The 27,675-nt window shown below is 55.4% G+C and overlaps 2 protein-coding genes across 4 annotated transcripts; both read right to left on the bottom strand.

Annotated features, from left to right (window-relative positions):
• Nucleotides 1-142: 142 nt before the first annotated feature.
• Nucleotides 143-6,457, bottom strand: LOC308054647 (uncharacterized protein). Its single transcript, XM_080367799.1, has 8 exons — nt 3,202-6,457; nt 2,465-2,584; nt 2,072-2,364; nt 1,739-1,830; nt 1,405-1,625; nt 1,062-1,172; nt 859-988; nt 143-765 (listed from the first exon to the last, which is right to left on the bottom strand). The coding sequence occupies exons 1-8, from the start codon at nt 3,270-3,272 to the stop codon at nt 649-651; spliced, it is 1,155 nt and encodes a 384-aa protein (XP_080223925.1). The 5' UTR covers nt 3,273-6,457; the 3' UTR covers nt 143-648.
• Nucleotides 6,458-6,606: 149 nt separating this feature from the next.
• Nucleotides 6,607-26,092, bottom strand: PPARD (peroxisome proliferator activated receptor delta). 3 transcript variants are annotated; one of them, XM_080367796.1, is made up of 8 exons: nt 26,004-26,092; nt 21,601-21,689; nt 10,590-10,824; nt 9,730-9,881; nt 8,850-8,988; nt 8,110-8,312; nt 7,329-7,779; nt 6,607-6,941 (listed from the first exon to the last, which is right to left on the bottom strand). In XM_080367796.1, the coding sequence occupies exons 3-8, from the start codon at nt 10,723-10,725 to the stop codon at nt 6,694-6,696; spliced, it is 1,329 nt and encodes a 442-aa protein (XP_080223922.1). In that variant the 5' UTR covers nt 10,726-10,824; nt 21,601-21,689; nt 26,004-26,092; the 3' UTR covers nt 6,607-6,693. The 3 variants fall into 3 exon arrangements, with proteins under 3 accessions (XP_080223922.1, XP_080223920.1, XP_080223921.1); XM_080367794.1 differs by having other exon boundaries at nt 7,329-7,782; XM_080367795.1 differs by lacking the exon at nt 21,601-21,689 and having other exon boundaries at nt 7,329-7,782; nt 26,004-26,022.
• Between the last annotated feature and the right edge of the window lie 1,583 nt (nt 26,093-27,675).

The following is a 27,675-nucleotide window of genomic DNA, read 5'->3' on the forward strand; positions in this document are numbered from 1 at the left end:
CGCGCCGAATATGCAAATCAACCCGGCATGCAATATTTATATATTCTGCAAATAAATCCTTAAAGTCAAACCCTAACATCCCCCCTGCTCCAACCCCCGCGGGGGTATCCCCTCAGCCCCCCCTCCCCCCGCGGAAGGAGAGCCCCCAGGCAGCCTGATGTTACACAGTCCATTTTATTTCATTATTCCCAGATTTGGCTAAAAGCAGTTTAAAATATTCACCCCCAGCTGTCCAGCTCCCCCAGCCGCGGCCCCGTGTGCATTAAAAACCCCCACTGTCCCCCAGCCCACCACCCCAGCTCCTGTGAGGTCTCCCAGGGGTGCAGAGCACGGCTAAGGAGGTGAAGGCCAGATAAGGGGGGGCTGTGCCCCACTGCCCTGAGACCCCTGCAGCTCTGTCACCCCCAGCTCCCTGGGAGGAGCGGGGATGTGGGACCTGCTGAGCGTTCAGACATTGGTACAGCCACATTATTTCCCCATCCCACCCCACTCCATGCCTGGAGCCCCCCCTAAACCAACACCAGCAACAGCTAAACACATCAAAAGCAGATGCTTTCCCCTCCCAGAAAACATTTCCCCGCCACGGGCAGCCCTCGGGCCCAGGGGACACCCTGTGGCTTGGAGTCGCTGAAGTGTGTGAAGAGCATCTCATGGCCTTAACTCAAGCAGCACGTCTGTCTCCATCAGGGCCAGGGTGAGTGCCCACTCCAGCACGCAGAGCTCCTCATCCTCATCAGAGCTCTCTGAGGGAGAAGGGCTGAACACCTGCAGCACAGGAGAGGGGATGAGCCCCGGCCTCCGGCGGTGTTACACGGCCGTGCCGTGCCCCAGCCCCCCAGCACATGCTGTCCCACTTACAGCGGGCATCCTCGGCCACTGCTGCCTGTGCTGCAGTGGCTGCCTGGCAGGCACCTCATGCAGGTAGATGCAGTCTGACTTGAACGGGCAGTGGCCAGAGTTCTGGACAAAGAACTTGCACCTGATTTTCCTGTGGGATCCAAGGCACAGTTGTGTGCGTGGCTCCTGGAGCAACACTGCAGCCCGCAGTGCCACACACTCACCCTGTCCGTGCCTTGAAGGTTTTGATGAGCTTCTCCTTCTCCTCCGCATCCGAGACCCAGTATTTGTTGGGGATGTAGTAACTGGAGGTGATCCGGCACTCTGGGCAGGCCCTGGGTGAAGGCAATGGGTGCAGGCGGGTGTCCCAAAAAGGGAAGAGGGAACATGGGTGGTCCCACCACCACAGCCTCATCCAGCATCCCCGTCTCCATCACAAGTCCCAAGAGCCTGTTCCCACAGGAAAGTCACTCCAATCCCAAAGCTACATCACCAGACCCAAGGAAGAATTTCAGGGTGCAGAAGGGGTGGCAGTAACCACCCTGCCACATCCCTGTCCCCACTCACTTGATGACCATGCTCTGGAAGTCCCGGCTGCGACGCCACTTGCGGATGCAGCCCACGCAGTACGCGTGGCTGCAGTTCGGGAGGATCCCAAAGAGCCGCTCCTCTGGCAGTGGCTTCTCATACACACGGTCCATGCAGATGCCGCACACCACGGCCTCGCTCCGAGCCCTCAGCACCGCAGTGGGGATCAGGGCTGCCGCAGCTCCCGGCTCCATCGTGACCTGCAAGCAGAGCGGCACAGCATTGCAGCCCTCCAGCTCCATCACTGCCCCGGCCTAGGGGACTGATGTGGGGCGATGGGACCCCCCCAGCCACAGGAGACCCCCAAGCCTACCTTGGCAGGGTCAGTCCGTGTCACCGTCTCCACCGCTGCCTCTCTGGGGTCAGAGGAGTTTGGATCCAGTCCCAGCCCTCGGGGCTGGGAGCCTGCAAGGCAGGAGAGCTCTCAGAGGGGAAAAGCACATCCCACCCCATCATCGTGGCTTAGCAGTTAAGGTCCCCACCCTAAAAAAAGCTGTTAAGAGCTTTCCACAGCCCCAGGTGGTCCCTGCCCCGAGACGGAGGGAGGGGGATTGGGGTCAAAGGCAGAAACATGCACAGGATGCTCCACTGCGACCACCCCGGTATCCTCAGCCCCCGCTGGTCCCCTGGGCAGCCTGGCACCTACCTGAGGCACCCTGAGCTCCTGCAGGGACAAATTCTCTGCTGATGGCCCCACGGGGGGCACTATCAGGTGCTGAGATGTTCTTGTCTTTCTCTTCCTCCTTAACCTCCGCGCTTGGCAACTTGAAGGGCACATGCCTCACGCTGGGGACAGGGTGGGCCGAGCTGCGCCGTGCTACCCCCCAGCCCCCGCCCCCTGCTGTGGGCACACTGTCAGGCTGCGAGCCCCAGCGGCCGGGGGGCACGGGGCCATGGCGGGTTCCCACTGGCACTGGGTCATCCTGGATGTGCTGGTAGCTGGAGGAGCCCAGGGACAGACAGGGTCAGCCCAGCATGACACCTCCTGGCTCCCAAGCCCATCCTCGTGGCGTCAGGCCCCCTTCTCGCCGCCCCTTACCTGCAGCACTCTCCATAGCTGCAAAACCCGCTCTGGAAGTACCTGCAGATCTGGACTGATTTTCTATCGTGAGAGAAGCGGCAGTTCTGGCCCCATCGGCAGGATCCGCGGGCAAAATTCCTGCCAGTCGGAGAAGCCACGTGGCCGGGCTCAGAGCCCCCCTCCAGCCCCGCTCCGCCGGCCCCCCCACCCCCCCGGGTACCAGCGGTGCCTGGATGGGGCCATATTTTCGGAGCCCCCAGGCTGGTGTCTGGGCACCGGAGCTCCCACCAAGGGCAGAGCCCAGCAGAGCGCCGGGGCTCTCCTCACCCCATCCAGCCTTATTTCCCAGCTAATTGCAAAGCAAACAAAGCCCAGGGCTGCGCCAGCCGGGGGCCACGAGCCTGGGGGCTCCCCCCGGAGCATGGAGACGAGCCAGGGGTACGGGTCAGGCTCTGGCTCCCCATGGGGGCACGGAAGGGGCAGGAGCCCTTGGCTTGGGGCTGGCAGGGAGGGGTGCCCAGCCAGCACGCTGCCAGGGACCCCCAGCTCCAGCAGGAGGGCCAGCCGGACGCACAGGCTGCGTTCCCCCCAGCCCCACAGCCTCCAGGAGAAATGGGAAATGGCAGGGGGTGGAGGGGTGGGTTTCAAAGGCATCACAAACCACTCTGCTCCCACAGCGAAAGGCTTGCAGCCCCATCTCCAGCCTACACCACCCCCCCAAGCTGCTCCCAGCCACCCCCCCCACCAAGCCCTACCTGCACGGGGGTCTCAGACAGTCCCCCCCGGCCCTTAACACCCCAGATGCCACCAGCGAGCCTGGCTCCATCTCGTCCCCAGCAGACAAGAGGGCAGGGCCATCTCCAGGGCTATTTATGGCCTTGGGTGGCGTACTGTTTTCGGCTGTGATAGCGTTAATTTTCCTCCTAGTAGCTGGTACTGTGCTGTGTTTGGGATTTAGGATGACAATAACATTGATAACACACTACGTTTTACTTGTTGCTACGTGGTGTTTACACTAGTCAAGGACTTTGCAGCTCTTCACACTACCCTGCCAGCAGGGAGGCCAGGGGGCCACAAGAAACTGGGAGGGGACACAGTTGGGACAGCTGGTCCGAACTGGCCAAAGAGATATTCTATACCATATGATGATATATATGCTGAGTATATAAATTAGCTGGCTGGGGGCCGCTGCTCAGGGACTGGCTGGGCATTAGTTGGTGGGTGGTGAGCAACTGCACTGTGCATCCCTCGCTTTGCATGTTCTAATTCTTCTTCCTCTTCCTCCTATTATTACTATTATCGTCCCTTCCTTTTCTGTCCTATTAAACTGTCTTTATCTGAGCCCATGAATTTTACTTTTTTCGGGTTCTCTCCCCCGTCCCGCTGCGGGGGGAGAGAGAGGGCAGCTGTGTGGCATTTCGCCGCCTGCCGGGTTAAACCCCAACAGATAGGGGCTGGTGGGTGCAGCTGGTGCCCACCTGGGTGATTGTCACCTGCCCGGCAGGCCCAGCACCTCAACCCTCACCCTGCTGCTGCCCCCACCCCACCTGGGACCTTTAGGGCTTTCTGTGGCCCCAGACGCATGGGGAAGGCTGGGGCAGTGGCACAGCTTGGGGAAGTGCCGAGTGCTTGGACACCCTGACGGGGGGCAGAGAGGGCAGCCTGGCGGGCTGCAGCCGGTCTGTGCAAACCCTGGGGTGCTCAGACGCGGCCAAGAGCAGAGGCCGGTGCCAGCACACGGCTGGGCTGTCCCTGAGCCCACCCTTGCCCACCTTGGGGTGGCTACGGCCCCGCTCAGCTCATTGCCCAGCTTCACCCCGCAGCAAGGGCTATGGCAAAAATTTGGGACAGGGGGCTCTGAGGCTGGGACCCTGCTCACGACCGGCTCTTGCTGCCTTTAGGTTTGATGGAAAAAACACAGCAGCTACAAGACCTGGGAAGCACAGAGACCTGGGAATCGTGGCAAATCCCTGGAAATCACAGCAAATCCAGCCTCTGATGGAAAATCATCGCTTCTGATGGAAACCCTCCCAAAGGGCAGCCCCCCAGGGGCCGAGAGAAATCCCCCAGAGAAAGGCCGGATGCGAAAAGGTTCTTAAATATTTAGTTCAGATTTATTTAAAGTCAAGTCAGTTTGTGGACACTATTTATATTATTAAAAACACTTGGAGGTTTGTACTTCTAGCAAAAATATACATTTCAGTTTGAGGGTTGTTACACTGTTGAGGGGGGAAGAGCAAAAAGTTCCCCAGGTGATGAGCACGTGAGTCCTGCATGCCGGCCACAGCAGGGGCTGCCACTGGGGGCTTTGGAAGGACAAATCCCCCGGGCCTCGGTCCAGCACACACACTTCTCTGGTGCCTTCCCCAAGAGGGCTTCAAAGTGCTTTAGAAACGGTAATTCATAACACCCCTGCGAGGTAGGGAGGGGAAGGGGCTGGGCGGGCAGAGGGCAGGGAAACTGAGGCACGGCAAGGAGCCGGAGAGCGGCAGCAGGGGCAGGTTTGGGACCGACCAGCCCTGCGACACGGAGGGGAAGCCCAGCACTCTTCCCCTTCGGATTTTAAAGGAATTATTGCACCAGGGAAATCTGCTACCCTGAAGAGGAGGAAAATAAAATAAAAGCGACTAATTTGCTCCCACAGCTCCTCCTTGGAATATCAGTATTTTAAAAAGGCTGCCCGGGACACATGGGACCACGAGCTGCAGACAGGGAAGCGCCACATCTTAAGTCAGACACCACCACCCTGAGAGGGGACAGGTCCATCCTCTCTCCCAGAGCCCGGGGGACGCAGCCCCCCATGCGGGGGTCTGTCCCAGGCACCGGCAGCACCGCGGCATCACTACAGCTGCGAGAAGTTGTGAGGTAAAGTCCCCAACCAGCCCTGGGTTCGGGCAGGCCTGGAGCCTGGAGCTGTCCCTGCACTCAGGACAGTGGCAGAGGACAGGGCAGCTGCCCTGACACGGCTGCACTCGTCGGGAAGCTCCTGCTCACCTCGAGCATCCCACCCTCTCCCTCTCCTTTTATGAATACTTGGCATTGACACTGTGTTTTACAGCTGCAAAGCACTTTGCAACCGATGCGCTAATTAATCCTCCTGCTCCCCCTCTGAGCAGAGATAATCCAGCTCTTTTCACAGAGGGGAAACTGAGGCAGGGCAGTTGACAGACAGGTCACCGCCCCTTCAGTATGGGCAGCGCCGGCTGTGGCTTTTCCTTTGCTGGTGCTGCCGAAGCCTTTGCTTGCACCAGTGCTCACAGGAGCCGTACTGGGGAGCCTCTGCTGCCTGCGCTACCCTGCAAAACCCCCAGAGCCCCCCCGGCCGGGGAAGGGATCCGCAGGACAAGCCGCCAGTCCTGTCACCTAAACCCTGACCAGTCCCAGGCCAGTCCCTGGCCCTGCACAGAGTTTCTGGTAACTCCTGTCTGTGCAGAACAGCCTGGGCGAGCACACAGACTCCAGCCTCTTCTCTGAAGGCGAATTTTTGTAAATCAAACCGTTTCCCTCCCACCTCCCCTTCCCCTCCCTCTCGTGTACTGAGGTGCCGAGGGAGGGGCAGGCTCCCTCTGGAAGCGGGGTACCAGGAGCGAGGGCTCACACCCAGCACTCAGGGGAAGGCAGAGATCACACAATCACCCTGGGAGACAGGAATACGCCGCACAGCGAGGAGGGGCGGCAGCTGAGGGGCTCTGCTAGGACAGCCCTACCCGTCTTCAAATACTCTGGCTTTTCTTTGGGAAAGAGAGAAACAACTTTTCATTACACTGTCCTAGACTTCACAGCTCAGGACTATGTCTTCAGAGTGCAATATGAAAAAGAAAATAAAAACACGCCGTAAGCGCAGTTGCTGGCCCCACCGAATACCCGCACCGCACTCGGGTCTCCGAATGACCAGAGCATCCCCCACCCCCCCAGGCTGCTGCAGGAACCCCACAACCTGGGCCGTGTAAACCGCCCGGCCGCTCCAGGGGCCCCGGGGAGCAGCTGAAGAGCTGGGCCGTAGTAACGGAAACAGTAGCTTATGATTTGCCTTTGTAAATTTGTTAGTGTGTGTTAACGGAAGCCCTGGCCTAGCAGGTGGTGGCTGCAAAATCTTATGGCATCTTGCCCTATGTACCGTATGTCAGGGGCACGTAGAAAAGAATTTCCAGTAGAAGAAATGGAAGACACGGGGAAAGGATTTCTTTGCTTCTGTACAAAGAGTCTTGATGGGAATCCATGGCTTCATTCTCATAAATAACAGGTCCTTAGTACATGTCCTTGTAGATCTCCTGCAGAAGCGGGTGAAGAGATGTCTCAGTCTCTGTCTTCTTGATCTTCTGCACCAGCTGGGCGTGCTCTGTCACCAGCTGCCGCAGGTCGGCCATCTTCTGCAGCAGCTTGGGGAAGAGGTACTGGGCATCGGGGTGGTTAGACTGCAGGTGAAACTCCAGCGCTTGCAGGATGTTGTCTTGGATCTTCTCCACCTGCTTCACGTTCATCAGGCCAGGACGGTCTGTGGGGAGGAAGCACAGCAGCTGTAGCGTTTTGGTGCAGCCCTCCAAAGCACACGCTCCTCCTGGGGACAGGGAGACGGGGACAGTAACCCACCCACCGCGACTCCAGCCTTGTCAATCAGACAAGGGGAGAAGTGTGCCCTGGGACAACATATCCCACAGCAGCACACGAGGAGGAGGTGCCACTCCCGGTTCTTGCTCCAAGCTTGCTAAGCATCACTGCCACGGGGAAGCTCCGGTTTTCGAACTGCTCGGTTTCCCTCTCGTCCCCCTAAGCCACCCCTGGCTGACCTCAGGGCCAGCTGCAGTTCAGCCCCCCCCCAAACCACCTCTAAGTACGGGAGAACTCTCCCCTGACACTCGCGTGGCCGAGAGCGCCCGCTCACCTCCGCACAGGATAATGGCAGCCACAAACAGAGACAGGTCACTGTCATCCAGCTCCAGCGCGTTGAACTTCACAGCAAACTCAAATTTGGGCTCCATGATCTCGCTGAAGGGCTTGCGCAGGCTACGCAGGAACTCGCGGGTCACAAAGCCGTTCCCGTTGGCCACCAGCAGCCCATCCTTGTTCATGATAGAGGCCAGCATGGCGAAGATGGCCTCATGCACCCCATACTTCAGCAGAGTCACTTGGTCGTTCAAGTAGAGGCCTAGGAAGCTGGGGATGCTCTTGGCGAACTCTGTGAGCTCCCGCACAGTCTCCACCGTGGTGCACTGGCAGCGGTAGAAGACGTGCACCCCGATCTCCTTGTAGGGGGGAATGCCGTTCACTAGCTGTTTCCACACCAGCCCCTTTTCTGCCTGCCACAAGGTGTCCATGTCATGGATCACAAAAGGCTGCTTGAAAAAGAAGCAAGCAGTTAGGAACCTGCCGCGGCGACTGGAGATACCAGCCTCGCCAAGGACACTCGCGTTTGTCTGCCCGTCCCTTTGCTGCTCTCTCCCCACCGGGGCCGAGAGTTGCCCGTGCAATCCGCACCCACCCGGAACAGCACGATGGGAATTTTCCCAGCAAAGGGCAGGATGTGCAGAGCCCACCTGGCTGCAGCTGGGAATTGGTGCATGGGGAACAGCTACAGCAGGAGGGAGACGTGCAGCACCTGCCAGAAAACAGCCCCCGCCGCGCTGGTCACGGCCAACCCTGCCTGCCCTGGGGAGGCAACTTACTGGTGTGCTGCTGGCCTTCCCGGTCAAGATACCTCTCGCCTTCTTTTTGGTCATGTTGAAATTTTTCAGGTAGGCGTTGTAGATGTGCTTGGAGAAAGCTTTCAGGTCGGCCACCTGTGGGTTCTGGCAGCTGATCTCGCTTGCCGTCAGCCCCGCCACCAGCTTCCTCTTCTCTGCCTCCGGCATGCGGCCGAAGCGGATTGCTGTGGGGCACCAACACCGGTGGGTCAGGACACTGAGGACAACCGCAGGAATTGCGTCCAGGGAAGCAGCTCTGCTTCTCCAGGGCTGCAGCTCCTCTGGCACTGACACCTTCATGAACCAGCCACTCTGCTAGCCTGGCCGACACAGCTCCCATCCCCACCCTCTGGGCTCTCGCACAAACCCTGCTGCCCACATAAACACCTCTGCTTGGCCAGGAACAAGATGGTCACACTTGAAGTTTAAAAATCCCGGCACAAAAGAGCCACCTGCGTGTCCAGGCCCCTCTGGGTCAACTTGTATGGCCTGTGCTGACAGCCAGCCTGCGCGGTGGGAATGAACAGCCCCTTCTTGTACAGAAGAAGGGGAGGAAGAGCCAAAGGCTCAAAGCGTTGGGTTTGAAAGATGATTCCCTGGCAAGAAGGGAGCCACGGGATAACGCGAGCTACACACAGCCTCCCTGTGTGAACCCTTCGTAGAAGGGCAGATGGCCCCACGGCACCCAGCTGGCCAGGCCTGTGGGCAGTGGTGACACTCACCGTTATGTGACATGCCCAGCGAGAGACATTTCTGGAAGCGGCAGTACTGGCACTTGTTCCGGTTCTTCTTCTGAATCTTGCAGCTCCTCTCGCACTTCTCGTACTCCAGCTTCATGCGGATCGTCCGGCGGAAGAATCCCTGCGGCACAGAGTGGGACATGGCGCAGAGGGACGAGGGAACAGCAGTGTTAGCACCTGTGGTTTGGGACCAGGCTGGTTTATTATCCCCAGGAGCCTCACGGAGGTTCAGCTGGGTGAGGAGGAGCCCTGGGTCACCGACACAAACAGGGTCTCTGTTCCAAGGACAGGTCGTGCAGTGGGAGAAGGGGGCTGCCGAGAGGAAACCACGGAGGGAAGCCCAGGGTCTGGTGCCAGAGCCGCGTGTGTGATGCTGCCGGCAGCCAGCAGGGAGGGATGGAGGAACAAGCCTGCCCCAGCCTGCAGGAATGTCTGGCAGGACCTGGGCAGCTAATGCAGCCCCACTGGCATCTGCTGCAGGGGAAAGAATTTCGGAGGCACATCCCAGCTGCGGCCAGTGATCCCAGGGGGATAAACACATGGCTCACTGCTGATCTGCAGCACAGAAAGCATCTTCAAAAGCAAAGCCAGGGTCCCTGTGGGGACAGATGGATTTGCCTTACAAAGTAAAGCACGACCGGGCACTATTTGGGCCATACACATCTCAGCTGCCTCTCCCAGGACAGTATTTGAGTGCTTGCAACACCCTCTGGACAAACTGCAGTAAAAAACTGCAAATGAGTTTTTTACAATCAGTCAATCCCGCCTCCCTGTTTTGCTGCAAATCTAGGGATGGCATGGTCCCTGGGATCTAATCTCTGCCCGGTGTTGCTGAACCCAGCCCCCCCCAGGGTGTGCGTACCTTGCAGCCCTCACAGGCGTGCACGCCATAGTGAAACCCCGAGGCTTTGTCTCCGCAGACCCTGCACTCCACATTCAGTGCTCCCAAGGCCACTTCCTCACAGCCCATCTGCAGTTGGTCCGATAGGGAGGGAGAGGAGCTCTGCGAAAGGTCTGCAAACACACAAAGGGATGTGTCCTTTTATGTAGTAGCCACAAATCCAGCATCTAACTCCTCCAGCCATGGGGCTGACGAGGGATTTCCAGCACTGGCCCAGCCTGCCGTTGGCATTGCATCTGGGCAGTTAACTGGCTGCAGGCAGATGCCGTATCCAGAGCCAAGAGTGCCCCGAGTGCACCCAGCAGCTGAGAGACTGCACATCAATACTGATTTCTTCCTTCTGGCATTCATGTCTAGGCAATGAAACCCAACCAGCAAATTTTATAATCCCCAGTCGGCAGGTGGCTGGCACAGGGCTGCCCAGCTGGAACGCCCAGGGCTCTGGGGGAGCCTCTTCAGCAGCAACAAATCTTCTCCCCCAGTTCCTACAATCAGTTTGCACTGAGGACTTCGAGAAGTGGCCAGGGAGGCATTCTCAGGCACCCTGGGAGTCCCCTCACTCTGGGGCACAATGTTACTGGCCTGTTCTTTTAACTCCCATCTCCCAACCTGCTGCCAATGGCTGTGCAGTGACTGCAGAGGAAGAAATAAGCCTCTCCATAACTTGGCTCTCGATGCGTTATTTCACAAAGGGAAGAGATTAAAACAAGCCAAACTCCATTCGTGGGCAGGTCCGCTGCCCTTGCAGCCGAGCACACTGCCCGGAGGACGTGGATGCCTGTATGCTCTGGGGACAGACGAGCTCCCGTGGCTTCACTCACCTGTGTAGCTGCTCGAAGGCAGCGAGCTGTCTGGTCCTCCACTTGGGTCTGAGGCTCCACTTGCCACCATCACTGCCTCTTCCTCTTCCTCCTCCTTTTTCCTGACCTCAGGTACTTCCTCCTGTAGTTGTTCCATAATTGATCACCCCTCAGTGCCAAGACTGCAATCGCTGTCATAGCTCTGGCATCATCCGCGTCTATCCGAGATGGACCCTACCAGGCTGTTCCTGCTAGCCTGCGGGACAGAGGGAGAAACGTGCGGCCTCAGCTCCGAACGCCCACGCAGAGCACCTTAGCAGCAGGGCAGTGTGTAACCACGCCGGTCCTGCTCTGCTTGCTCTCCTTATCCAGGGAGACAAGCAGAACCTGGGACTTTTTAAAGGTCACTTTGTGTTCTGGTATAAACACTCTGTAGGACTCCAGGAAGCAAAAATTCACCAGAATCATATTTAAAGCCCAGCAGACAGAGCCCTGATCGCAAACCAGCCCAGACACCACCCAGGGATCTGGGCTCCCCAGCTTGCAAGTCCCACAGCAGAAACAGTGCCCCAGGCAACATCCCCCAGAGCTGCCGGTGCCCTGGGATGTCACGATGGTAGCCAAGACTGGGGTTTGACAGAGCCAACAGCACCAGAAAGATTAAGGTTGGGTTGGCTTCACCCTCCATCCCCACACAGCAGCTCCATGCCTGTAGATGGGGGATGCCGGGGAAGCAGGGCTCTGCGCAGCAGCAGGCAGTGGCTGAAAGCCCCCAGCCTGTGCAAGCCATCTGCAAGACCAATGGCTTCCTGCTGGCCCCCATGCTCACCCTCCTTCCCGTTACAGCGCTGCCAGTTACAGCATTTGTGTTTATTTTCACTCGTGTTGTAACTGGCCTCGGCTCCTCTGCCAAGAACTGCTGGGTTGAACGTGTTGCTGTTGCTCCGCACAGCTGCCGGGCTGTGCTCAGCCACGGGGTCCAGCAGCGTGATCGTGAGGACCACACAATCCAGCTAGTGTCCTAATCCTGGGTTTCCTGTGGGAGGAATGGCCCCATCCTCCCCCCGCGCACTTCCGCTCCTTGTTTGCCTTAGTCCATCCCAAACAGCCCAGGAAAAACTCAAGCCGTGCAAGCGATGCATCACCGGTACCATGATCATGGCAGAGCTGTTCCCACCTCCCTCCTAACCGTGTCAGATCTTGCCTGAGTGTCCAGCTCATGCTGCAACATCCCGGCACTCATTTACTTCCAGATCTTCATTCCTAAAGTGACTTCTGAGTAATTAATATCTCAAGCCCAGTTCATGTAGAGTTGCATCCACTACCTTAAAAGAGCTATTTTTAAGTGGAGAAAAATCCATCAAAAAAGCCACTGAAATCCAGCTTTCACCAGGAAAGCCTCAACGTGCAGGCACAAGTTAAACTCATGCAGCATCTTCAAGCCACCTGCCTGAATGTGAAGCGAGTAAGCTACTCGCAGGGGACTCACACCAGGGCAGCCCCCACACGCTAGGATGGTCTGCACCCCCTGCCCAAGCCCACGCCACAGCACAGGGCTTGCTCAGGGAGGGCAGCAGTGACCCAGGACTCCCTGGGCTCGTTTTCCCTCCTGCAGCAGACCCTCACACCTGGCACTTTGAACTTGGGCCGCAGCCAGCTCCTTGGATTCGCTGGAAAGCCATCAGCGCCGAGCAAGGTCAGAGCTCCCTGCGAGATCAAGCAAGCAGCCGAGGGAGAGAACAAAACACAACAAAACACGTGAGCGGGGAGGTTGAACGCAAACACGTCGCAAAGCCAGGACACAAGTCACGGCCTGGAGCCAGCGCTGCCTTGGAGCCTGGGTCTCCCACGGGTGAGGGGGCTTTTGCTTTTCCTCTCCATGCTGGCATTTCAGACTGCAGGGCAGACGGCTTTGTGTCCAGGAGAGGTATATCAAAGGCAAGCGCGACTGCCCTGCTCTCCTGTACAGCAGCAGCAGGCAGAGGGGTGCTTAGACAAGGGCAGAGCGCTCCCTTCCCGCGCCTCCACAAGAGCACTAAGGGACCATTGAAGGGCTGTGTTATCCTTGGCCTCCGCTCACACATCCCGCGCGGTGGGACATGGCACACAGGCAGGAACACCTATTCATCGGAGGAGGAGGGTAACGAGCTTGATCGTTTTGAAGGCTATATATAAATGAATGTACAAACATCAGGAAAACGCTTTTGCCTGGAACAGCAGTTAGTGCGGGAAGCTCGCGGCAGGAGAAACTAGTCTACAGTGGAAAATACATCCAGCAGCAGCTTAACGAGCTTCTTATTAGCTCTCCTTTGTCCCAGCATCCAGCACAGCCACCTGCTTTAAGCCCAGTGCAGATCGAGCCCTCTGCTTTGCCCCAGATGCCACATGGCACAGTGCCGCTGGAACAACGTGGACATACCCCTTCAGCTGCATCCCTGGCATGCTGTCCTCTATGCATCGGGTCTACTCAGGGCTGCGTACTCCTGAGGTGGCAGTGAGTTTGTGACACACAGCTTTGCTCCTCAAAACCCACCAAAGCAACCCAAAACTGTGCTGGGACTTGGTGTGCCTGGAGATAGGCATACAGCCCTGAGAAGAGGGAAAGAAGAGGGAAAGCAGAGGGCAATATGTACACAGAGAGCAACACCAGGCACCAGCTAAGGCTCCCCATGTGCCCACAGGCATTACGGGAAGGATAAGGATTCAGATCCCACCCTTCAAGAGTGGCTGGACAGCCAGAGAGAGAAAAGTTTTCACCAGAAGGCTCTGAATGTATTGTTTTAATATCTCCTTGCAGGCCAAGAGTACAGGGGCCTGGGCAGAGGGAAGCTGAGCGAGCTGTTTGCACACCTGCCTTTCCCTTTCCCGTTTCCCTGGTTTCTAAACCACAGAGATAGAGGGAGAGGAGGGGGAAAAGCGATTGATTTCAACAGGAGGCTGCACCCCCTGCCTTCAGAAAATGAAAGACCAAGGCAGCCACCACCACCTGGATGAAAGGCAGGGCACAGGCTGTGCCTGCACACCCCGGCATGGAGCGAGCCAGCTTGGCAGGGCCCCCAGAAAGATGCAGACCCCCAGCCCTCCCCTCCGAGCCGGCAGCACGCAGAGACCGGGATTTTCCAAGGTTTCACACACACTCCTCCATGCCCCTGCCAGCCCTGCGGTTCAGAGCTGGGTGTCCTGGGAAGCTGGAGCTCCCCAGAGGTTGGTCAGAACTCTGTCCCTCTGAGCATGAGGAGGGACCTGCCCTGCCAGCATAGCCACGGGCAGGGTTGTCACAGCCTTGCATCTCGGCAGGACGGTACGGGGGATGGCTGCCTGGATGGCAGTAGATGGCCAAAGGGCCCATCTCAACCCCAGGACCTCTCCAGCGGTTCGGTGCCTCCACATCCAGCTGCCAAGCAGGTAGAGCCAGAGGAGGGACAACCTGGTCTCCTCCCCTTGGCTAAAAAGCCACCCATCCCCGGAGCACAGCACACAAGCTTTGAGCTGCAGGGAGAAGCCAGATTCCTGACTGGAGTAGCCACCCCCTTTTTCCATTTGGCAGCTGTCACAGGGCAGCGATGGAAAGAGAGGATGGAAACAAGGACGGGGACCTTGAATTCCTTCCTAAGCTTCTCCGGAGAAACCGGCAAAGCTGTTTCCCTTCCTCTTCCTACAGGATGGGAACTAGCAAGAGGACAGGCATCTCGTGACTTGTTCTGCCCTTGCCTCAACCCCCGCTCCAAGGAGCTTTGGTAACCCTGGCTGAGATAGCCACCTCCCTCCTGGGAGCCTGCAGCCGGCGGAGGGTGGGTTTGTTTGCTGGCTCCAGGCTTGGGCAGATGCCTGCTGGCTGCCCCGCTCCCACACTGCAAACAGCACGGGCAGCAGGTTTATCTTTACTAGAAGCAGAAGCTGGCATCTATGCCAAGCTAAACCGTACAGTGGGAACGGGGTGAGACACGGCACAGGAATAAAAATTAAAATGAGACAAATCTTCAGCGTGGACCCCCTGCAAGAAGGCAGTACTTCTCCACAGCCAAACAAGATCCGAGCCTCCATTCATCAGGCCACAGCTCGTACCCTTTTGGCCCGGCAGCTCCTCACCGCTGACTGGCATGTAGACCTTGGAGCCAAGTTCAGAGAAGCAGAGAAGAGTCCCACACGCAAAGTGCCACAAGGAGGAGACGTGTGTTTCAACACAGACACCCAGGTGCTGGCAGCCAGACAGCCACCAAACCAGAGAAGGAAGTGCTTGTAATGAGAAGGACCTCATGTTTTCAACCAGGCCTAGTTTCAGTGATAGTGAGCTCAAACAAAAGACAATTTTGGTGTGTTCATGGAGGTGGAGAGAGGACAACTGTCTCCATTCCTCTCCAGGAGAGCACAGATTTATTTCTAATATAGTTATACAGATGTCCCCCGCTTCAGTCCGGAGTGTCACCTCACAAGATCCCTCTCTGCAAGTCAGGAGTTTCCAGGTAAAGCAAAGTGCCAAAAAAAAAGTCCAAACCTACCAAGGGCCAAGCCAGAGAGTCTATCTGCTCAAAGCAGTTGTTCAAGTTACTGTAAAAGAGGTCACCAGGAATCACAAAGTAAAGCAATTTACCACAGGAGCACTTCAGGCTTGTGTTTTTATTCCTCTGGACAAAAATATTAGCCAAATTCACAGGCAACAAAGTGAATCCTTTTGGAAGGGGCAAGACGAGAACTCAGCCCTCTCTACAGCAGCACCTTCTGTGACATGTAGCGCATATTGAATCCACAAACAAAAACTGAAATGAATCCATTAAAAAATGTGATTGTTGCTTATTGGCCATCATTTGCAAGCATCCCTTGGGTTCTGGCACTGCTTCAGTATCTGCTGATCAAGTACCAGTTTCTTTTCCTCCTCCTACACGTCCGCTACTACTACCAAAAGCCAAAGAAGAGCTAAGCAGATGCTGCAGTACAGGAAAGGTAACTAAGTGCACAAAACGGGAGAGCCAAACATTGAAAACATGTTTGGTTTTGTTCCTGAAAGATGAACATATCCCCTCATTAGCTAATGAGATGTCAGCAACACTTAATACCCAAGTGCTTGCTCCCTTACTCAAAGTCTTGGCTGCAAGGCAAGCTACACGCTGAAATGGACTACTAGAGCTAGCAAGGAAGAGCCCTTCCACGCAGCCCTGGCCAGTGCTGACACGTGAGGGCCAGATCTTCCCCTTGAACCATCTCTGGCCAGCCACGGCACCATGCCCCAGTCCAGTCCTGTGAACCCCCCGACGCTGCCCTGTGCGGGCTACCTGTGTTTCACCAAGTACGATCCCAGCCGACTAAACAGCAGGGTGCTGCCAGAGCGGCTATTACCGTGTTGCTACTAATTACTCAGGAACATGTGACAGAGGGTGCAGGAGGTTCCCTCACTTGCCTTGAGCAGCCAGGCTTGCCAAAATGAATCACATCTCTACAGTGTGTTTTAACTCACCCACTTCCTGGACACTGAGGAGGGGGAAGGTTAAAAAGCTTACAAAACTCACCAGACTCTTCTCTTTTTGTACCACAGCTGATGCTGTCCCCCAAACCAGGTTATGATATTCTGCTCCAAAAGGAACTTCCTGCTTGCTCACGTGTGCTGGTTTTTTCCAGAGAACAAGAGGTATCACAGAAACAGAAGCAAGTCAGACTTTGGGCAATGAATTCAAAGCACATGCAAAAGGGGGGTCCTGCCTGGCTGCTCTTCTCTTTCAATCCATCCATCAGGAGCTGCAAACATCCCTGGCTCCAGCAGCTCCAAGCACATAGCAGATGGCAGGTACTGGGAGAAGGTTAATGCTCCTACAACAATCATCCCTGCACACCTTTCCAGTGGAGAGACTCCCTGCCCTCCTCAGCCTCTGACGAGCCGGGCTCCACCACTGCCTTTTGCAGAAGAGGTAACAGCAGGGCGGGAAGTAAAAAGCCGAGCAGTTGTTAGCTTTTACTTGAAGTCCTGCTTCATGACCTTCAGCAAATCCTGTCAACCCCCATACCTCCATTTCCTTCATCATCAAAAAAAAACCCCCACCCTAACCCCGACCTACCCCCCAAAAAAAAACAGCCCAGGACTTTTACAGTGCTTCCTTCCTGATCCCTTCCTTGCTGCATTAGCTCACAGAGTTGGCATGTTTTGGAAGCACAGAGGAACATATCGATGCCAAGCGTTACTGTTTATTCCTGTATTACAGATTTGGACACCGGTTCGCAGTCACGCTCGCAACTCTGGCTGCCTCAGCCGCAGGTCAGCACACCCCACTGCTTGTGACCGTCTTCTCCTGTTGTACATTCCTAAATGAAGCATTTCTAGGATTACTTTCAGCAAATAAACTGGCACATCTCATCCTGGCAGTTGCTGACTGATATTTGTGTTTTGCTGTCAACCCAGGACAGGCCAGAGCACCCAGGATCTGCCCCACTGGAATGAGGACCACAGCCACGAAACAAGCAGGTACCAGACAGGTGACACCACCGGGGCTTCTCAGAGCTTGAAACAGCACAGAAGTGTTGCTATTTGAGAAGGTCTTTAAGTTTGGTAAGGAGAGAGGATCATCCCCACCACACCCCCGGGTACAGCAGAGGTGGCTGTAAAGCCACTGCTTTGGGAACACGGCTGCAAACCGAGCACGCACGCTGCTAAGAGAGAGGCACAGAGCAGCTTGCACAGGGCTGCAGAGATGGCTGAGTGTCCGCAGGGAACGCGGAACCCACGGGCTTGCTCCCGTCTCCTGGTAGGACTAGGGACCCACCACCCAGCCCAGCAACTCCGATTTGTGCTCCTCCAGCAGCCTCCACTTGCTGCTCCACTGGTGCCAGCTTCCACATCCCTGCTTCTTCTCTGAAAATCCCAGGTGGCTTCTCTGGCACATATTCCCTTTTCCTTTACCAAGCCGAAGGTGAAGAGGTTGACGGCTCAAAGAACCCACCAAACCACTGTAAGCTGATGCTTTCCAAAATCCCTGAAGTCTTGTGCTTTACTCCAGGGCACTGGGTTAGCTTACGGCCCCCTTGTCCTCCCAGACCTGAGGAGGACACATGGAAAGATCTGGTTTCAGGAACATCAGTAATTATAGCACCGGGCTGACGAGGGAGGGGAGCTCACGGGAACAGCAACAACACTCCCAAAGGCAAACAGTGGGCACAGGGTGTTACAGACTCAGAGCAGCGTTTAAATGGAAAACCAGGGAAGCGTCAAGTGGAACAAGCTGTCACTGCAATCAGGAGCACTGCTGGCAGCGATTTAGGCTGTCATTTGGCAGTGCTGCGCACACCAGGACTCATCTTACTTTTCCCTGAAGTCTCAGTGTCGCTGGGACACCAGCAAGTGTCACCTCTGCTTTGGATGGGGCAATCAGCTCCCCAGAAAAGCAACAAGGGGTAGAAAAGCAGCAGCAGGCCAATGCGTCGCTCTGGATCACACACATGTGCGTGCAGCCTGCCATCGGGAGCCAACTACCCAGCAGGCCAGCAAATTTTATTGCTAGGCTGCCAGTGCTCTCAGATCCAGGAAAACGCCCACAAAAACAGTAGCAAGCCTTCTCTTCTTTGCAGCGACAGAGATTTTAGATCCCATGGGCTGACCAAGAAAAAAAAAAAATAAATAAAATAAATGCACCAGCCTGTAAGTTTTGTTATGCTTACACTCGGACTCCCAGAAAAGCGCTACTGGTTTTGTAGACCTTAGCAAAATATCCTGGGCACCAGCCACGCCGCTCTGATCCCAGGATGCAGCTGACAGTGAGCGATTATGCCCAGGCACAAGTTCAGATGATTCAGCAGGGCCTGGGGACATACGCACCGAAGCGGTTAGAAAAAAATCACCATGTTCGCTGCACCTCCAGTTCAACCACAGAGCAGGAAAAAAAGAGGGAGTCTGAGTTTGGCTGGATACATCTCCATATGGAAAACTCCAGAGAACATTAGAATAACTTTGTTACACAAACTAGTTCAATAGCCTCTCAGGGAACTAGAGGGGAATGATGTTTCCTTACTATTTTTGGCCACATTCACACACCAAGAGCTGACTGGAGGAACAGAAGTTTCCCTGCATTTTCAGCAGTGATACAAGCAGCAATCATGTCAGCGTGATCCTGCCAGGACTCCTCTGTCAATGAGGGATGGCAGTGTGCTCTGACCATTTGGATTTCCACCTCTGCCCCTAGAAAACAAAACGCTCAAGCAAAGCATCAGCATCTTTCATAACATCCTCACGTCTTTGGCACCATCTTGGGGGTACAGAGAGAGCAGCAGAGGCACACAGCAAACCAGCGACCACCACTATCCAACAGCCAGCTGCTGGGAGCTCAGCAGGCTCCACCAGCTTCAGCTCCAAGCTCATGCTCACCAGCAACCCTTTTCCAGAGATCCCTGTGTCCCAAAGTTCCACAACGCAACACCTACCCCATGCACATCAGAACCCATGTATTTTTTTTCAGAGATGCAGGTCTCCAACCATCAGCCCTCACGGGGTTAACAGCCCTCGAAGGTCCAACAGCTCTAGCAGCATCCATAAAATCAACTTAAAGATGAAAAGCAGATTTGGGCATTTTCAGAAATATTCCAGGCTTGCATTAAGGTGAAATCAAGAGCTGCACCAAAAAAAACCGTTTGTAAAAGGTCAGGCAGGATAGGGGTTTGAGCTTAGGTTCCCATCACCGAGGCGACTGCACAAAACACTGCTTATTTTCACGCCATTTCACCCGTCCTCTCTTCAGCCTGACAAAGCCTTTCCTAATGAGACATTCATTAGGCAGTAGTATGGTTCATAGTAAAGTTTGTCTTGACAGACCATCAGGGCAATGCTTCCCTACCAGCTCAGGTAGGAAAGCTCATCTGCCCATTTAAACTACCAGAACCGTTTCCTGTCTCCATCCCACATCTACATTACAGGGTTGAACGTACATGTTCTGGTTTTTGCTATTTCAACTTCCAGTTTCCAGGCCAGGGTAAACCAGAAAATGCAGCATGAGGGCAACGATTCTGGTTAGCATGGACATTATCTGGCTGTTGCTCTCCACAAGCCTCAGAGATACGTTCTGGCTTGACCCAGCACCACGAGAAATATTTGTGTTTCTGGCTTGTGCTTTTACCCTGCCACCTCACCCCCAGTGAGGATTCCCCTGCAAACCATGACTGCTGCAAAACCCAAACCTTTGAGCAGAACCTGTCCACGGGGATCCCCAGGGAAGCATTCTGACACACACATGCACTGCAGGGTCCTTTGCAAAGCCAGTTCGAAAGATCTGGCTCAAATGATGTCAGATGTTCACAAGCTCTTGGCCAAACCTTGGAGGACACAGACATTTTCCAGACGCTATGATCGTCACAGTGAATATTAGAGCATTTCAAGAAGGCTTCCTGAAACTAAGATACATCGTGAACCACTTCTGCTCTAAACCCTTCCTGCAATCAAGCATGGCCCAGCGAACGTCATCCCAAAACATTTATTTTGGGGAAGATGCATTTCACAATCTCCTTGACCAAAAGGCTTCATATTGGCATCAATCATTCCACTCCAAACTCTGCTTTGGGAAAGTAATTTCCTAGGCATTCTGCCAATGCAAGTGGATTTCAGACTATAAAATAAAATTAGTTCTACAGAAAAATCTTATTTGTACTCACTATAGAAATCACTTCTGCTTGTCTAGACTTTCCCAGAGTCTCCAAAATTATTGCAGCAGCGATAAGCAGTATATCCCTGAATAATGACACTTCTAGAAAAGCAGAGATTGCTCTGCAGCGCCTGATGAGAAAGCAGCTACACAGTCTGACAAATCTGTGGCTATCAGCAAGGGCAGTCATTCCTGCTAGGAAGAAAGAGAGCCAATACAAATCACAAAATAAACCAACATCTTTAAAATTTCATAGTCAGGGCAAGCCAGGCTGGGTTCTGGCAGCAAATAACCTTTCAGGCATAAGCACTGTAACATTATCTCATCCAATTAAAAAATCATTTGCATGTCAGGTCCCTGCTGCACAAAGAAGCCCAAGAGTCTAATGTCGTGCTAATTCCTCTGTCTCTAAAAACATTTGCACATTTCCAGTTCATAATTCAATAGCCACAAATGAAATATTCCCCGAAAGGCAGTAAGATGTACTGTACAAAAATACATATTTGTCAACAGGCAACACACTAGAGAGATGGAGACCATTAACATCAGTAAGCAATTCTGTACAACAATGCTCTTCTGATCAGCAAAGCCTCATGCGGCTCATTACAAAATCCTCTCCACGCCCGGCGACGATCCTTGGAAGTCCATGTCTCGAATGCCAGAACAGGGACAACACAACAGTTGCACAAACTTGACACAGAAAACCGTATCTCCATCCAGCTAAACACCTTAGACGTGTGTCGCGGCAAAAATAAACCCACCCTCTACACGCAGCCAGCACCAGCACCGATAGAAGATACATGCAGCATCTGAGTGCAGCACGACCGCAGCGAAGACTTTCAGGCATCGCTTCAGAGGTCTGCGGGCAAGACAACATCCACCCCAGCCCATGCTGACCACCTCCTCAAAACCCCTGTCCTCGCTCTGCTGCAACCTGCTCAGCTTTGTCCCAGTAATGCAGTTACACAGCGCTAGACGGTATTGGTACTGCTGCCAGACCCGCACAGCCAGATCCGTTAGGTGACTGGTTACCCAAGTATGGGGCCTGCTCTCATGTGCCCTCCCCAGCCTACAAGAGTCAATTTCAGTCATAAAAAAAAAAATAAAAAAATCAGTGAAATAACCAAACATTAAGTCACTATACTCTGACGGAAACAGTTGGCTTAGAAGAACAGGATTTGACCACGATACTCACAGCGTACTCCTAAGCATAAATCCATAAAGATCATATTCAGAAACTGAACAAAACTAAGGCATAGAGTCTAAAATTGAAAAGAAACTTAAATTTAAGCTCGTGGACACAAGTGAAACTTGCTGAAAGCAAGCCACACTACCTAGGCTCTTCCCTATCCCAAGTTTTTAAAAACATACGTAGGATAAATGCTTTGGTAGACTGCCCGCGTGCGAAAGGGAAGGGTTACCTCTCCGGAGCAGCTGTTCCTGTCTGACTGTCGCTGAAAGCCACCGTTCAGTTACCATGTCAGCACGGAGAGCTGAAAACCGAAGTAATCTGCAAGAGAACACAACACGAATTTCCACGGCTGTGCTGAAGGCCAGATATTTATGCCTCTGGGAGAACTGGGCTGGATCCAGCAACAGCTCTGAAATTTAAACACACACTCCCTCTACCGCATGCTGAAACCATAGGCTGGGGTGACACCCCCGGTGCCGCGGGGAGGTGGCAGGGACAGCCGCCACGTGCAGCCGTCTCCCCCAGGCTCTGGCAGCTTCTGCAAACTGGGAGGTAAAGCAAACCCCTGGGTGTCCCGTCAAAGATGGCCCCAGTGCCTCACCAGGCTTTGAGCATCACAATGTCACCTTTACCTTAGGTCACCTGCAGCCAGAGGCCGACGACCCCAAGCTTTTATGACAATGCATGAATCTGATGCTAGAAAAAGGGCTGTGGTGGCCATAAGGTGGCTTGTTTACTCAGCTTGCTTAATCCACCCTTAAGAGGCTGCCACTGCAGCCTCATTAAAGTTAGTGCAACTTTAATGAACTTGCCTCTCAGGTGGTTGAAACTTAAGGATTCGACAGAGTTCATTCACTCTTCTTGGTTTTCCTGATAACTTTGCAAATAGCCTTGTATGAATTTCAGGCTCAGGAGAGCAGTAAGAAACCGACACTAAAAAAGAAAACGGCTTACGAGGCTTTGAACTAGAGGACTTGGAGAAAATATGTTCTATTTTTAGACACAGTTATGCAGACTAACTGGACTAACATATTAAACAAAGATGTTGTGAACATGATGCTACTTGAACCCATGTACCCTCCCTGACATTACCCAGGCTTAGCTGCTCCTCCCAGCCCCATGGAAAAGCCCCGTTTCGTATTGCTACCTGCAACACGGGATGATTTGCAAGGCAGCCAAGCGCTGGCAACGAACCCAGCATCACCAGCCCCCTGACGAGAGGGGCAAGCCAGCAAGTTCAGGGCAGAGAGTGAATCCCACCCAGTGCCGCACGCCCTCCTGCACCTCCCGGGTCTGACACGGCACTGAGAGCTGCAGCTGCTCAGAAGAGGATGAAAAAACCAAAGCAAATCCTCTGCCCCAGAAGCCGAGGCTCCCGCCACACTAACCACAAGCATGGAGAGTGCTCCCCATGCTGCCAAGCAGCCCAGGTACGGCCAGGGGAGGGCACGAGTGTAAGATCTAAAAAAATAACCCCAGTCCCTTGCACGGGAGCATCATTTGCATCAGGATCACTCTTTCTCATAGTCGGTGACACAAAAATCACAGCCCCCCCCTTGAAGAAAGCAACTGCCCTCAGGTTACAGTCAGGGGGGCTGAGACAAGCCTGCCCGAAGGTCAGCTGGTGAGGGAAGGAGCACAGATCCAGCACCCAGCCCTCTGCTTTAGCAGGGGCCATAAAACCGCACACAGTAACTTCACTTTCACAATAGGACATCAAAACTGTCACGAGTTTCTCATCCCCTCCCTCCCAAAATGGAAGGCAGCTTTTCTGAACACCCCGGATAGTTTTTCTTTAACCTTCCTGATGAGAAACAATAATGAAGTCATTCCAATCCCACTGGCACATCAGGAGAGGGCTTTCTTCATCTCCACCAGCAATAAAGCCCATCCCTGATTCAGTAACAAAGTGTAACGTTGACAGTGTCAAGGAGGGCATGAATCACTCCGAGCTCTTTCCCATCGCGGATCAGAGCACTTAGCTGCTGCCAGAGACCTGAGAATTAAAACTAAATTACTGGCTCACCTCATCCTGCTCACAGCTAAATGCCAGGGCATGCCCCATCACCATCACACACAAGGCAATACTTGCACCAGCTCAGCAGGGTACGGAGGGAGCCTGCCAGCACATCCCTCCTGAAAGCTTCCTCTTGCATCCCTGGCCGACACATGGTAAAGTGATGGAGAAAGCTCCCACCTCAGCACAGCCTGGAGCACGTCTGCACCAGAAGGGGAAAGGGATTCTCCGCTGAAGGCAGCGAGGGAGTTTGCGCAAAGAGAGACGGCAGGAGGAGGGAGCAGAAATGAGAAACGGGGCACAGGCTGCTTCAACGAGCAAGTCACCGTTTCGAGAGACCAACACTGCTACCAGCCTTGGCACTCCGATTTATGGGGCGGCCACTGCTGCATCCTCTTTCCACGCTCAGATCCCTCTGCATCACCGCAACGGATGTTGCCCAGATCCTACAGCATGTCCAAAGCCTGTTTGCCTCTCTGCCCACCCACAGCCCATTCACAGGGGCTTTCCCAACACGTAGAGGCTCAACAGATCGATTCCTTCCCACAAGCACAATCGTCGCTCGCGTGCAGGAGGCCTCCCAGCACAGCTGTTGAAGGGGAAGGTGGCCAAGGCTGAGACAAACTACACCCGGACACTGTTTGAAGCCACGCAGACACAATACAGTCGACGACAGACAGATGCTTTGGAAAAAGCGTAAATGGGATGGTCACAGAGGGTGTGTATTCTCTCCTGCTCCACTGACAAGCTGCATCTTCAGCTGCTTTTCCTCTCTGTGCCTTGATTTTCCCAGGCACACAAACACGCCTACCTCGTAAATGGGTTTTGAACCTTCATTCACTGGCTTCCGTAAATAGGTTGGAGGCTCTCTGATCATAAACAAATAGGGCTGCTCAACATCCCTCGAGGTGTGTCAGTGCACACAAACTTTTGGAAGCATAGCAAGGCCAGGAGGCCTTTTGACCACACGAAAAAGGGGAGGTCAAAATTCATCTGGGGAGGAACAACAGGATCCTAGCGGGTTATAAAAATAGAGCTTGGAGCTAGCCAACAAGGAAGGAAAAAACGCAACAGGTTGGTAGAACAAACGAGGCTAGGAAGCGGGAGGTAAAAGGAAATTAGGTCTCTTGCTTCAAGGTCCCGTCACCTACTTCTGCATGCTCAACCTTTCCACTAGGATTTTTTACAAGCGCTTTTAAAGCTAATTAAAAGTTACACTCAGCCAAGCCAGCATGCAGGTACCACCTTCCTGCATTCGGCTACGAGCGCTGGCAGCGCAGGACAAGCCACTTCGTGCAGAACACTCAAGAGCTTTAGAGCTGCTGTTTAATAAAGGCGGCAGTTCCCCTACTTCATACGTGGGAAAACCACGGCACAAAAAGTAAACATCTTTCATCTGGGATCTCAGGGGAAGCAGGAGGAGAATGTGGAGATACAAGGGATGAGAAAAGGACTCTCAGATCCTTTCTCCCCGAGCAACCCCCCACCTGACGCACCACTGATGGACCACCCTGACCCTCTTGCTTCTCCTCCTTCCAGCCCCAGCCCCCAGCAGTGCCCCTCACTGGTACCCTAAAACCACAGGGCAATTCCCCCTCTGCCTCTCACCCCTGGGAGAGGAGAAGGCAGACTGTCCCCCCAGCCTCCTCCGTATGGGCCACATCCTATCCTCTGTCTTCCCTGATTTCCCAAGCAGGAATGACAGCCCGCACCCCAAAGTCAGAGATGTGTCCCTGCCCTCCCGGCCCCCTGCAAATCACTGTCCCCAAAGTCCCTTCCTACCTCCTCATGCTCAGAGCCACGCCACCAGAGCTCCCTGTCCCTTCCACCCCTCAGAAAGCCCCCCATGCACCCCATCTCCTCAGCCCTGCACCCACAGAGAGCCCCCGTTCCCCAGCCTCGTCCCCCACCCCACAGCACAGCCTGCCCCTCCACCCCACGCCTGCCGCCCACCTTCCGTCCTCTGCACGGTCAATGTCCCACACCCCCTGTCCCCCCCATCCCCTGTCCCCTCTCACACGCACACACTGCCCCCCCCGTCCCCGCACACCCCCCCTGTCCCCCCTCACACACGCTCCCTGTCCCCTCACATGTCCTGTCCCCCCTCACACACACGCGGTCCCCACACACGCTGTCCATCCCCCCCTCTCCGCACGCAACCCCCGTCCCCCCTCACACACACCCCGTCCCCTCCTGTCCCCTCACACCCCCTGTCCCCCCTCACACACCCCCTGTCCCCTCCTGTCCCCTCACACACCTCGTCCCCCCTCACACACGCCCTGTCCCCCTCACACCCCCTGTCCGCCCTCACACACCCCCTGTCCCCTCCTGTCCCCTCACACTGCCCCCTCCCCTCACACACCCCCTGTCCCCTCCTGTCCCCTCATACTGCCCCCTCCCCTCACACACACCCTGTCCCCCCTCACACCCCCCCTTGTCCCCTCCTGTCCCCTCACACGCCTCCTGTCACCCCTCACACACCCCCTGTCCCCTCACATGCCCCCCGTCCCCCCTCACACACCCCCCACACGTCCCCTGTTCCCTCACGACCCCCACCGTCCCCACTGCCCGCCCCGTGCCCACGTCCCCCCCCGCGCCGCCCCGGCCCCGCTCACCTCCCGCCGCGGCCCCGCTCCGGGCCCGCCGCTCCCCCCCGCCGCCGCCGCCGGCGGCGGCGCCCTGCTGCCCCCCACCCCCTTACGTCACCGCGCCCGCCCTGACGCCACCGCAGCCCCAGCGCCCGCAGCCAATCACCGCCGCCGGGAAGTCGTTACCGCGTCACCACGGCAACGGCCCAAGCCCGCCCCGCCCCGCGGCGCCCCCTGGCGGGCGCGGACCACCCCCCCCAACACTGCCCAGCGGGCGCGGGGCCTCATGGGGAATGTAGGCGCTGCTCGCGGGGCATGCTGGGTAGGGAGCGCGGCGCGGGGCAGGCGCAAAATGGCGGCGGGTGGCGGCTGCAGGAGGCGCTAGGACTTTCAGGGACCGGCCCCCTGCGCACAGGGGCGCCTCAGTAGGGCCTGCTGCCCCTGGGCGGTACGGCCACCCTGCCCCAGTGCCTGCGGCCTGCCCTGCCGCGGCTCCAGGGACCGGCCGCTGAGCCCCAGCCTCCCCCTGGGCCTTTGCTGCCGTGCAGGGAGAGGGGGCCATGGCTGTGCGGCGCGGCCAGGTGGGGGGCTTGGTCCTGCCGGGACCAGCTGTGGGGGCAGAGGGGACAGCAGCCTCCCGGGGGCCTCCCCACCGGTCAGTGGGGAGGTCAGGATCCTGACACTCCCGGGGTAGGCCCGAGGAGGTTGGGATCCCGGCCTTCCTGCGACAGGCCCGAGAAGAGTCCCAGGGGAGTGCTGAGCGCCGTGTCACGGGCAGGGTGGCTCATCTGGGGGCAGGCAGAAACCAGGCCAGGCATGTGCTGCTGTGCCCTGGCCGGGCAGCCCTGCACAGGAGCCCCAGCAGTGCCCAGAATGGTCCGACCAGTGTGGGGAGGGCGCAGAGATGTGTCTCACACAATGAAACCGAGACCTGAGGTCTAAAGAGTGCTGAGACTGACATCAAATGATTAAGAGGTTCATAAAATGAAATGTATTGTTAGAGGTTTGACTTGAAGACAGAACAGATGAGTTGTGAGTGGTTAATTCAAGACACAAGCATTTTTTCTATGGCCTGCTAAGGGCTTTGTTAAGCACCAGCAAGCTCTTTGTTTAAACGAGGAACTACCACCACAAGATGGATGAGCTGACTGGAAGTTTACCACAAGAAGCACTAACTAGGGGAAAGCGAATTCTGGCAGGGGAGATCACGACTACTGACTCACTCACTGACTGCCGACTCAAGAACCCCTCCCCCAGAACCCAAAGAAGAGTTTGAGACACAGCATGTGAACTAATTAACGTGAGAAGCAAGAGAATTACTCGACAAAGAGGAAACTTGAGTATTAAGTAATGAAGGAATGATGTAATTTTTAAACCAATGAAGGCTGATGTCTTTGCTTGCTGAACTGTATAAATAATGCGAAGTTCTGGTAATCAAGCTAGGCATTTGTGGGTGACCACCTGGCTCCCTACTCGGTACAAACTAGAAAAAAGGAATAGAAATACCTCGACTTGGTCTGGGAATTGGCATTGCAGACCAGGTAGCAAGCCCGCCTGCAGGACACCACCACCAGCTCTGCCTGGCCAGGTGTTTTGTTGGACGTTTCGGGACCATCACGCCGCTCAAGGTGCTGCAGGAGCCCTGGGGCTTTCCTCCCCTTCTCAGTCTGAGCCCCTCGCTGCTTGCCACCCCCCAGGG

Source organism: Falco punctatus, assembly GCF_963210335.1.
Source record: "Falco punctatus genome assembly, chromosome: 17".
NCBI lineage: Eukaryota > Metazoa > Chordata > Aves > Falconiformes > Falconidae > Falco > Falco punctatus.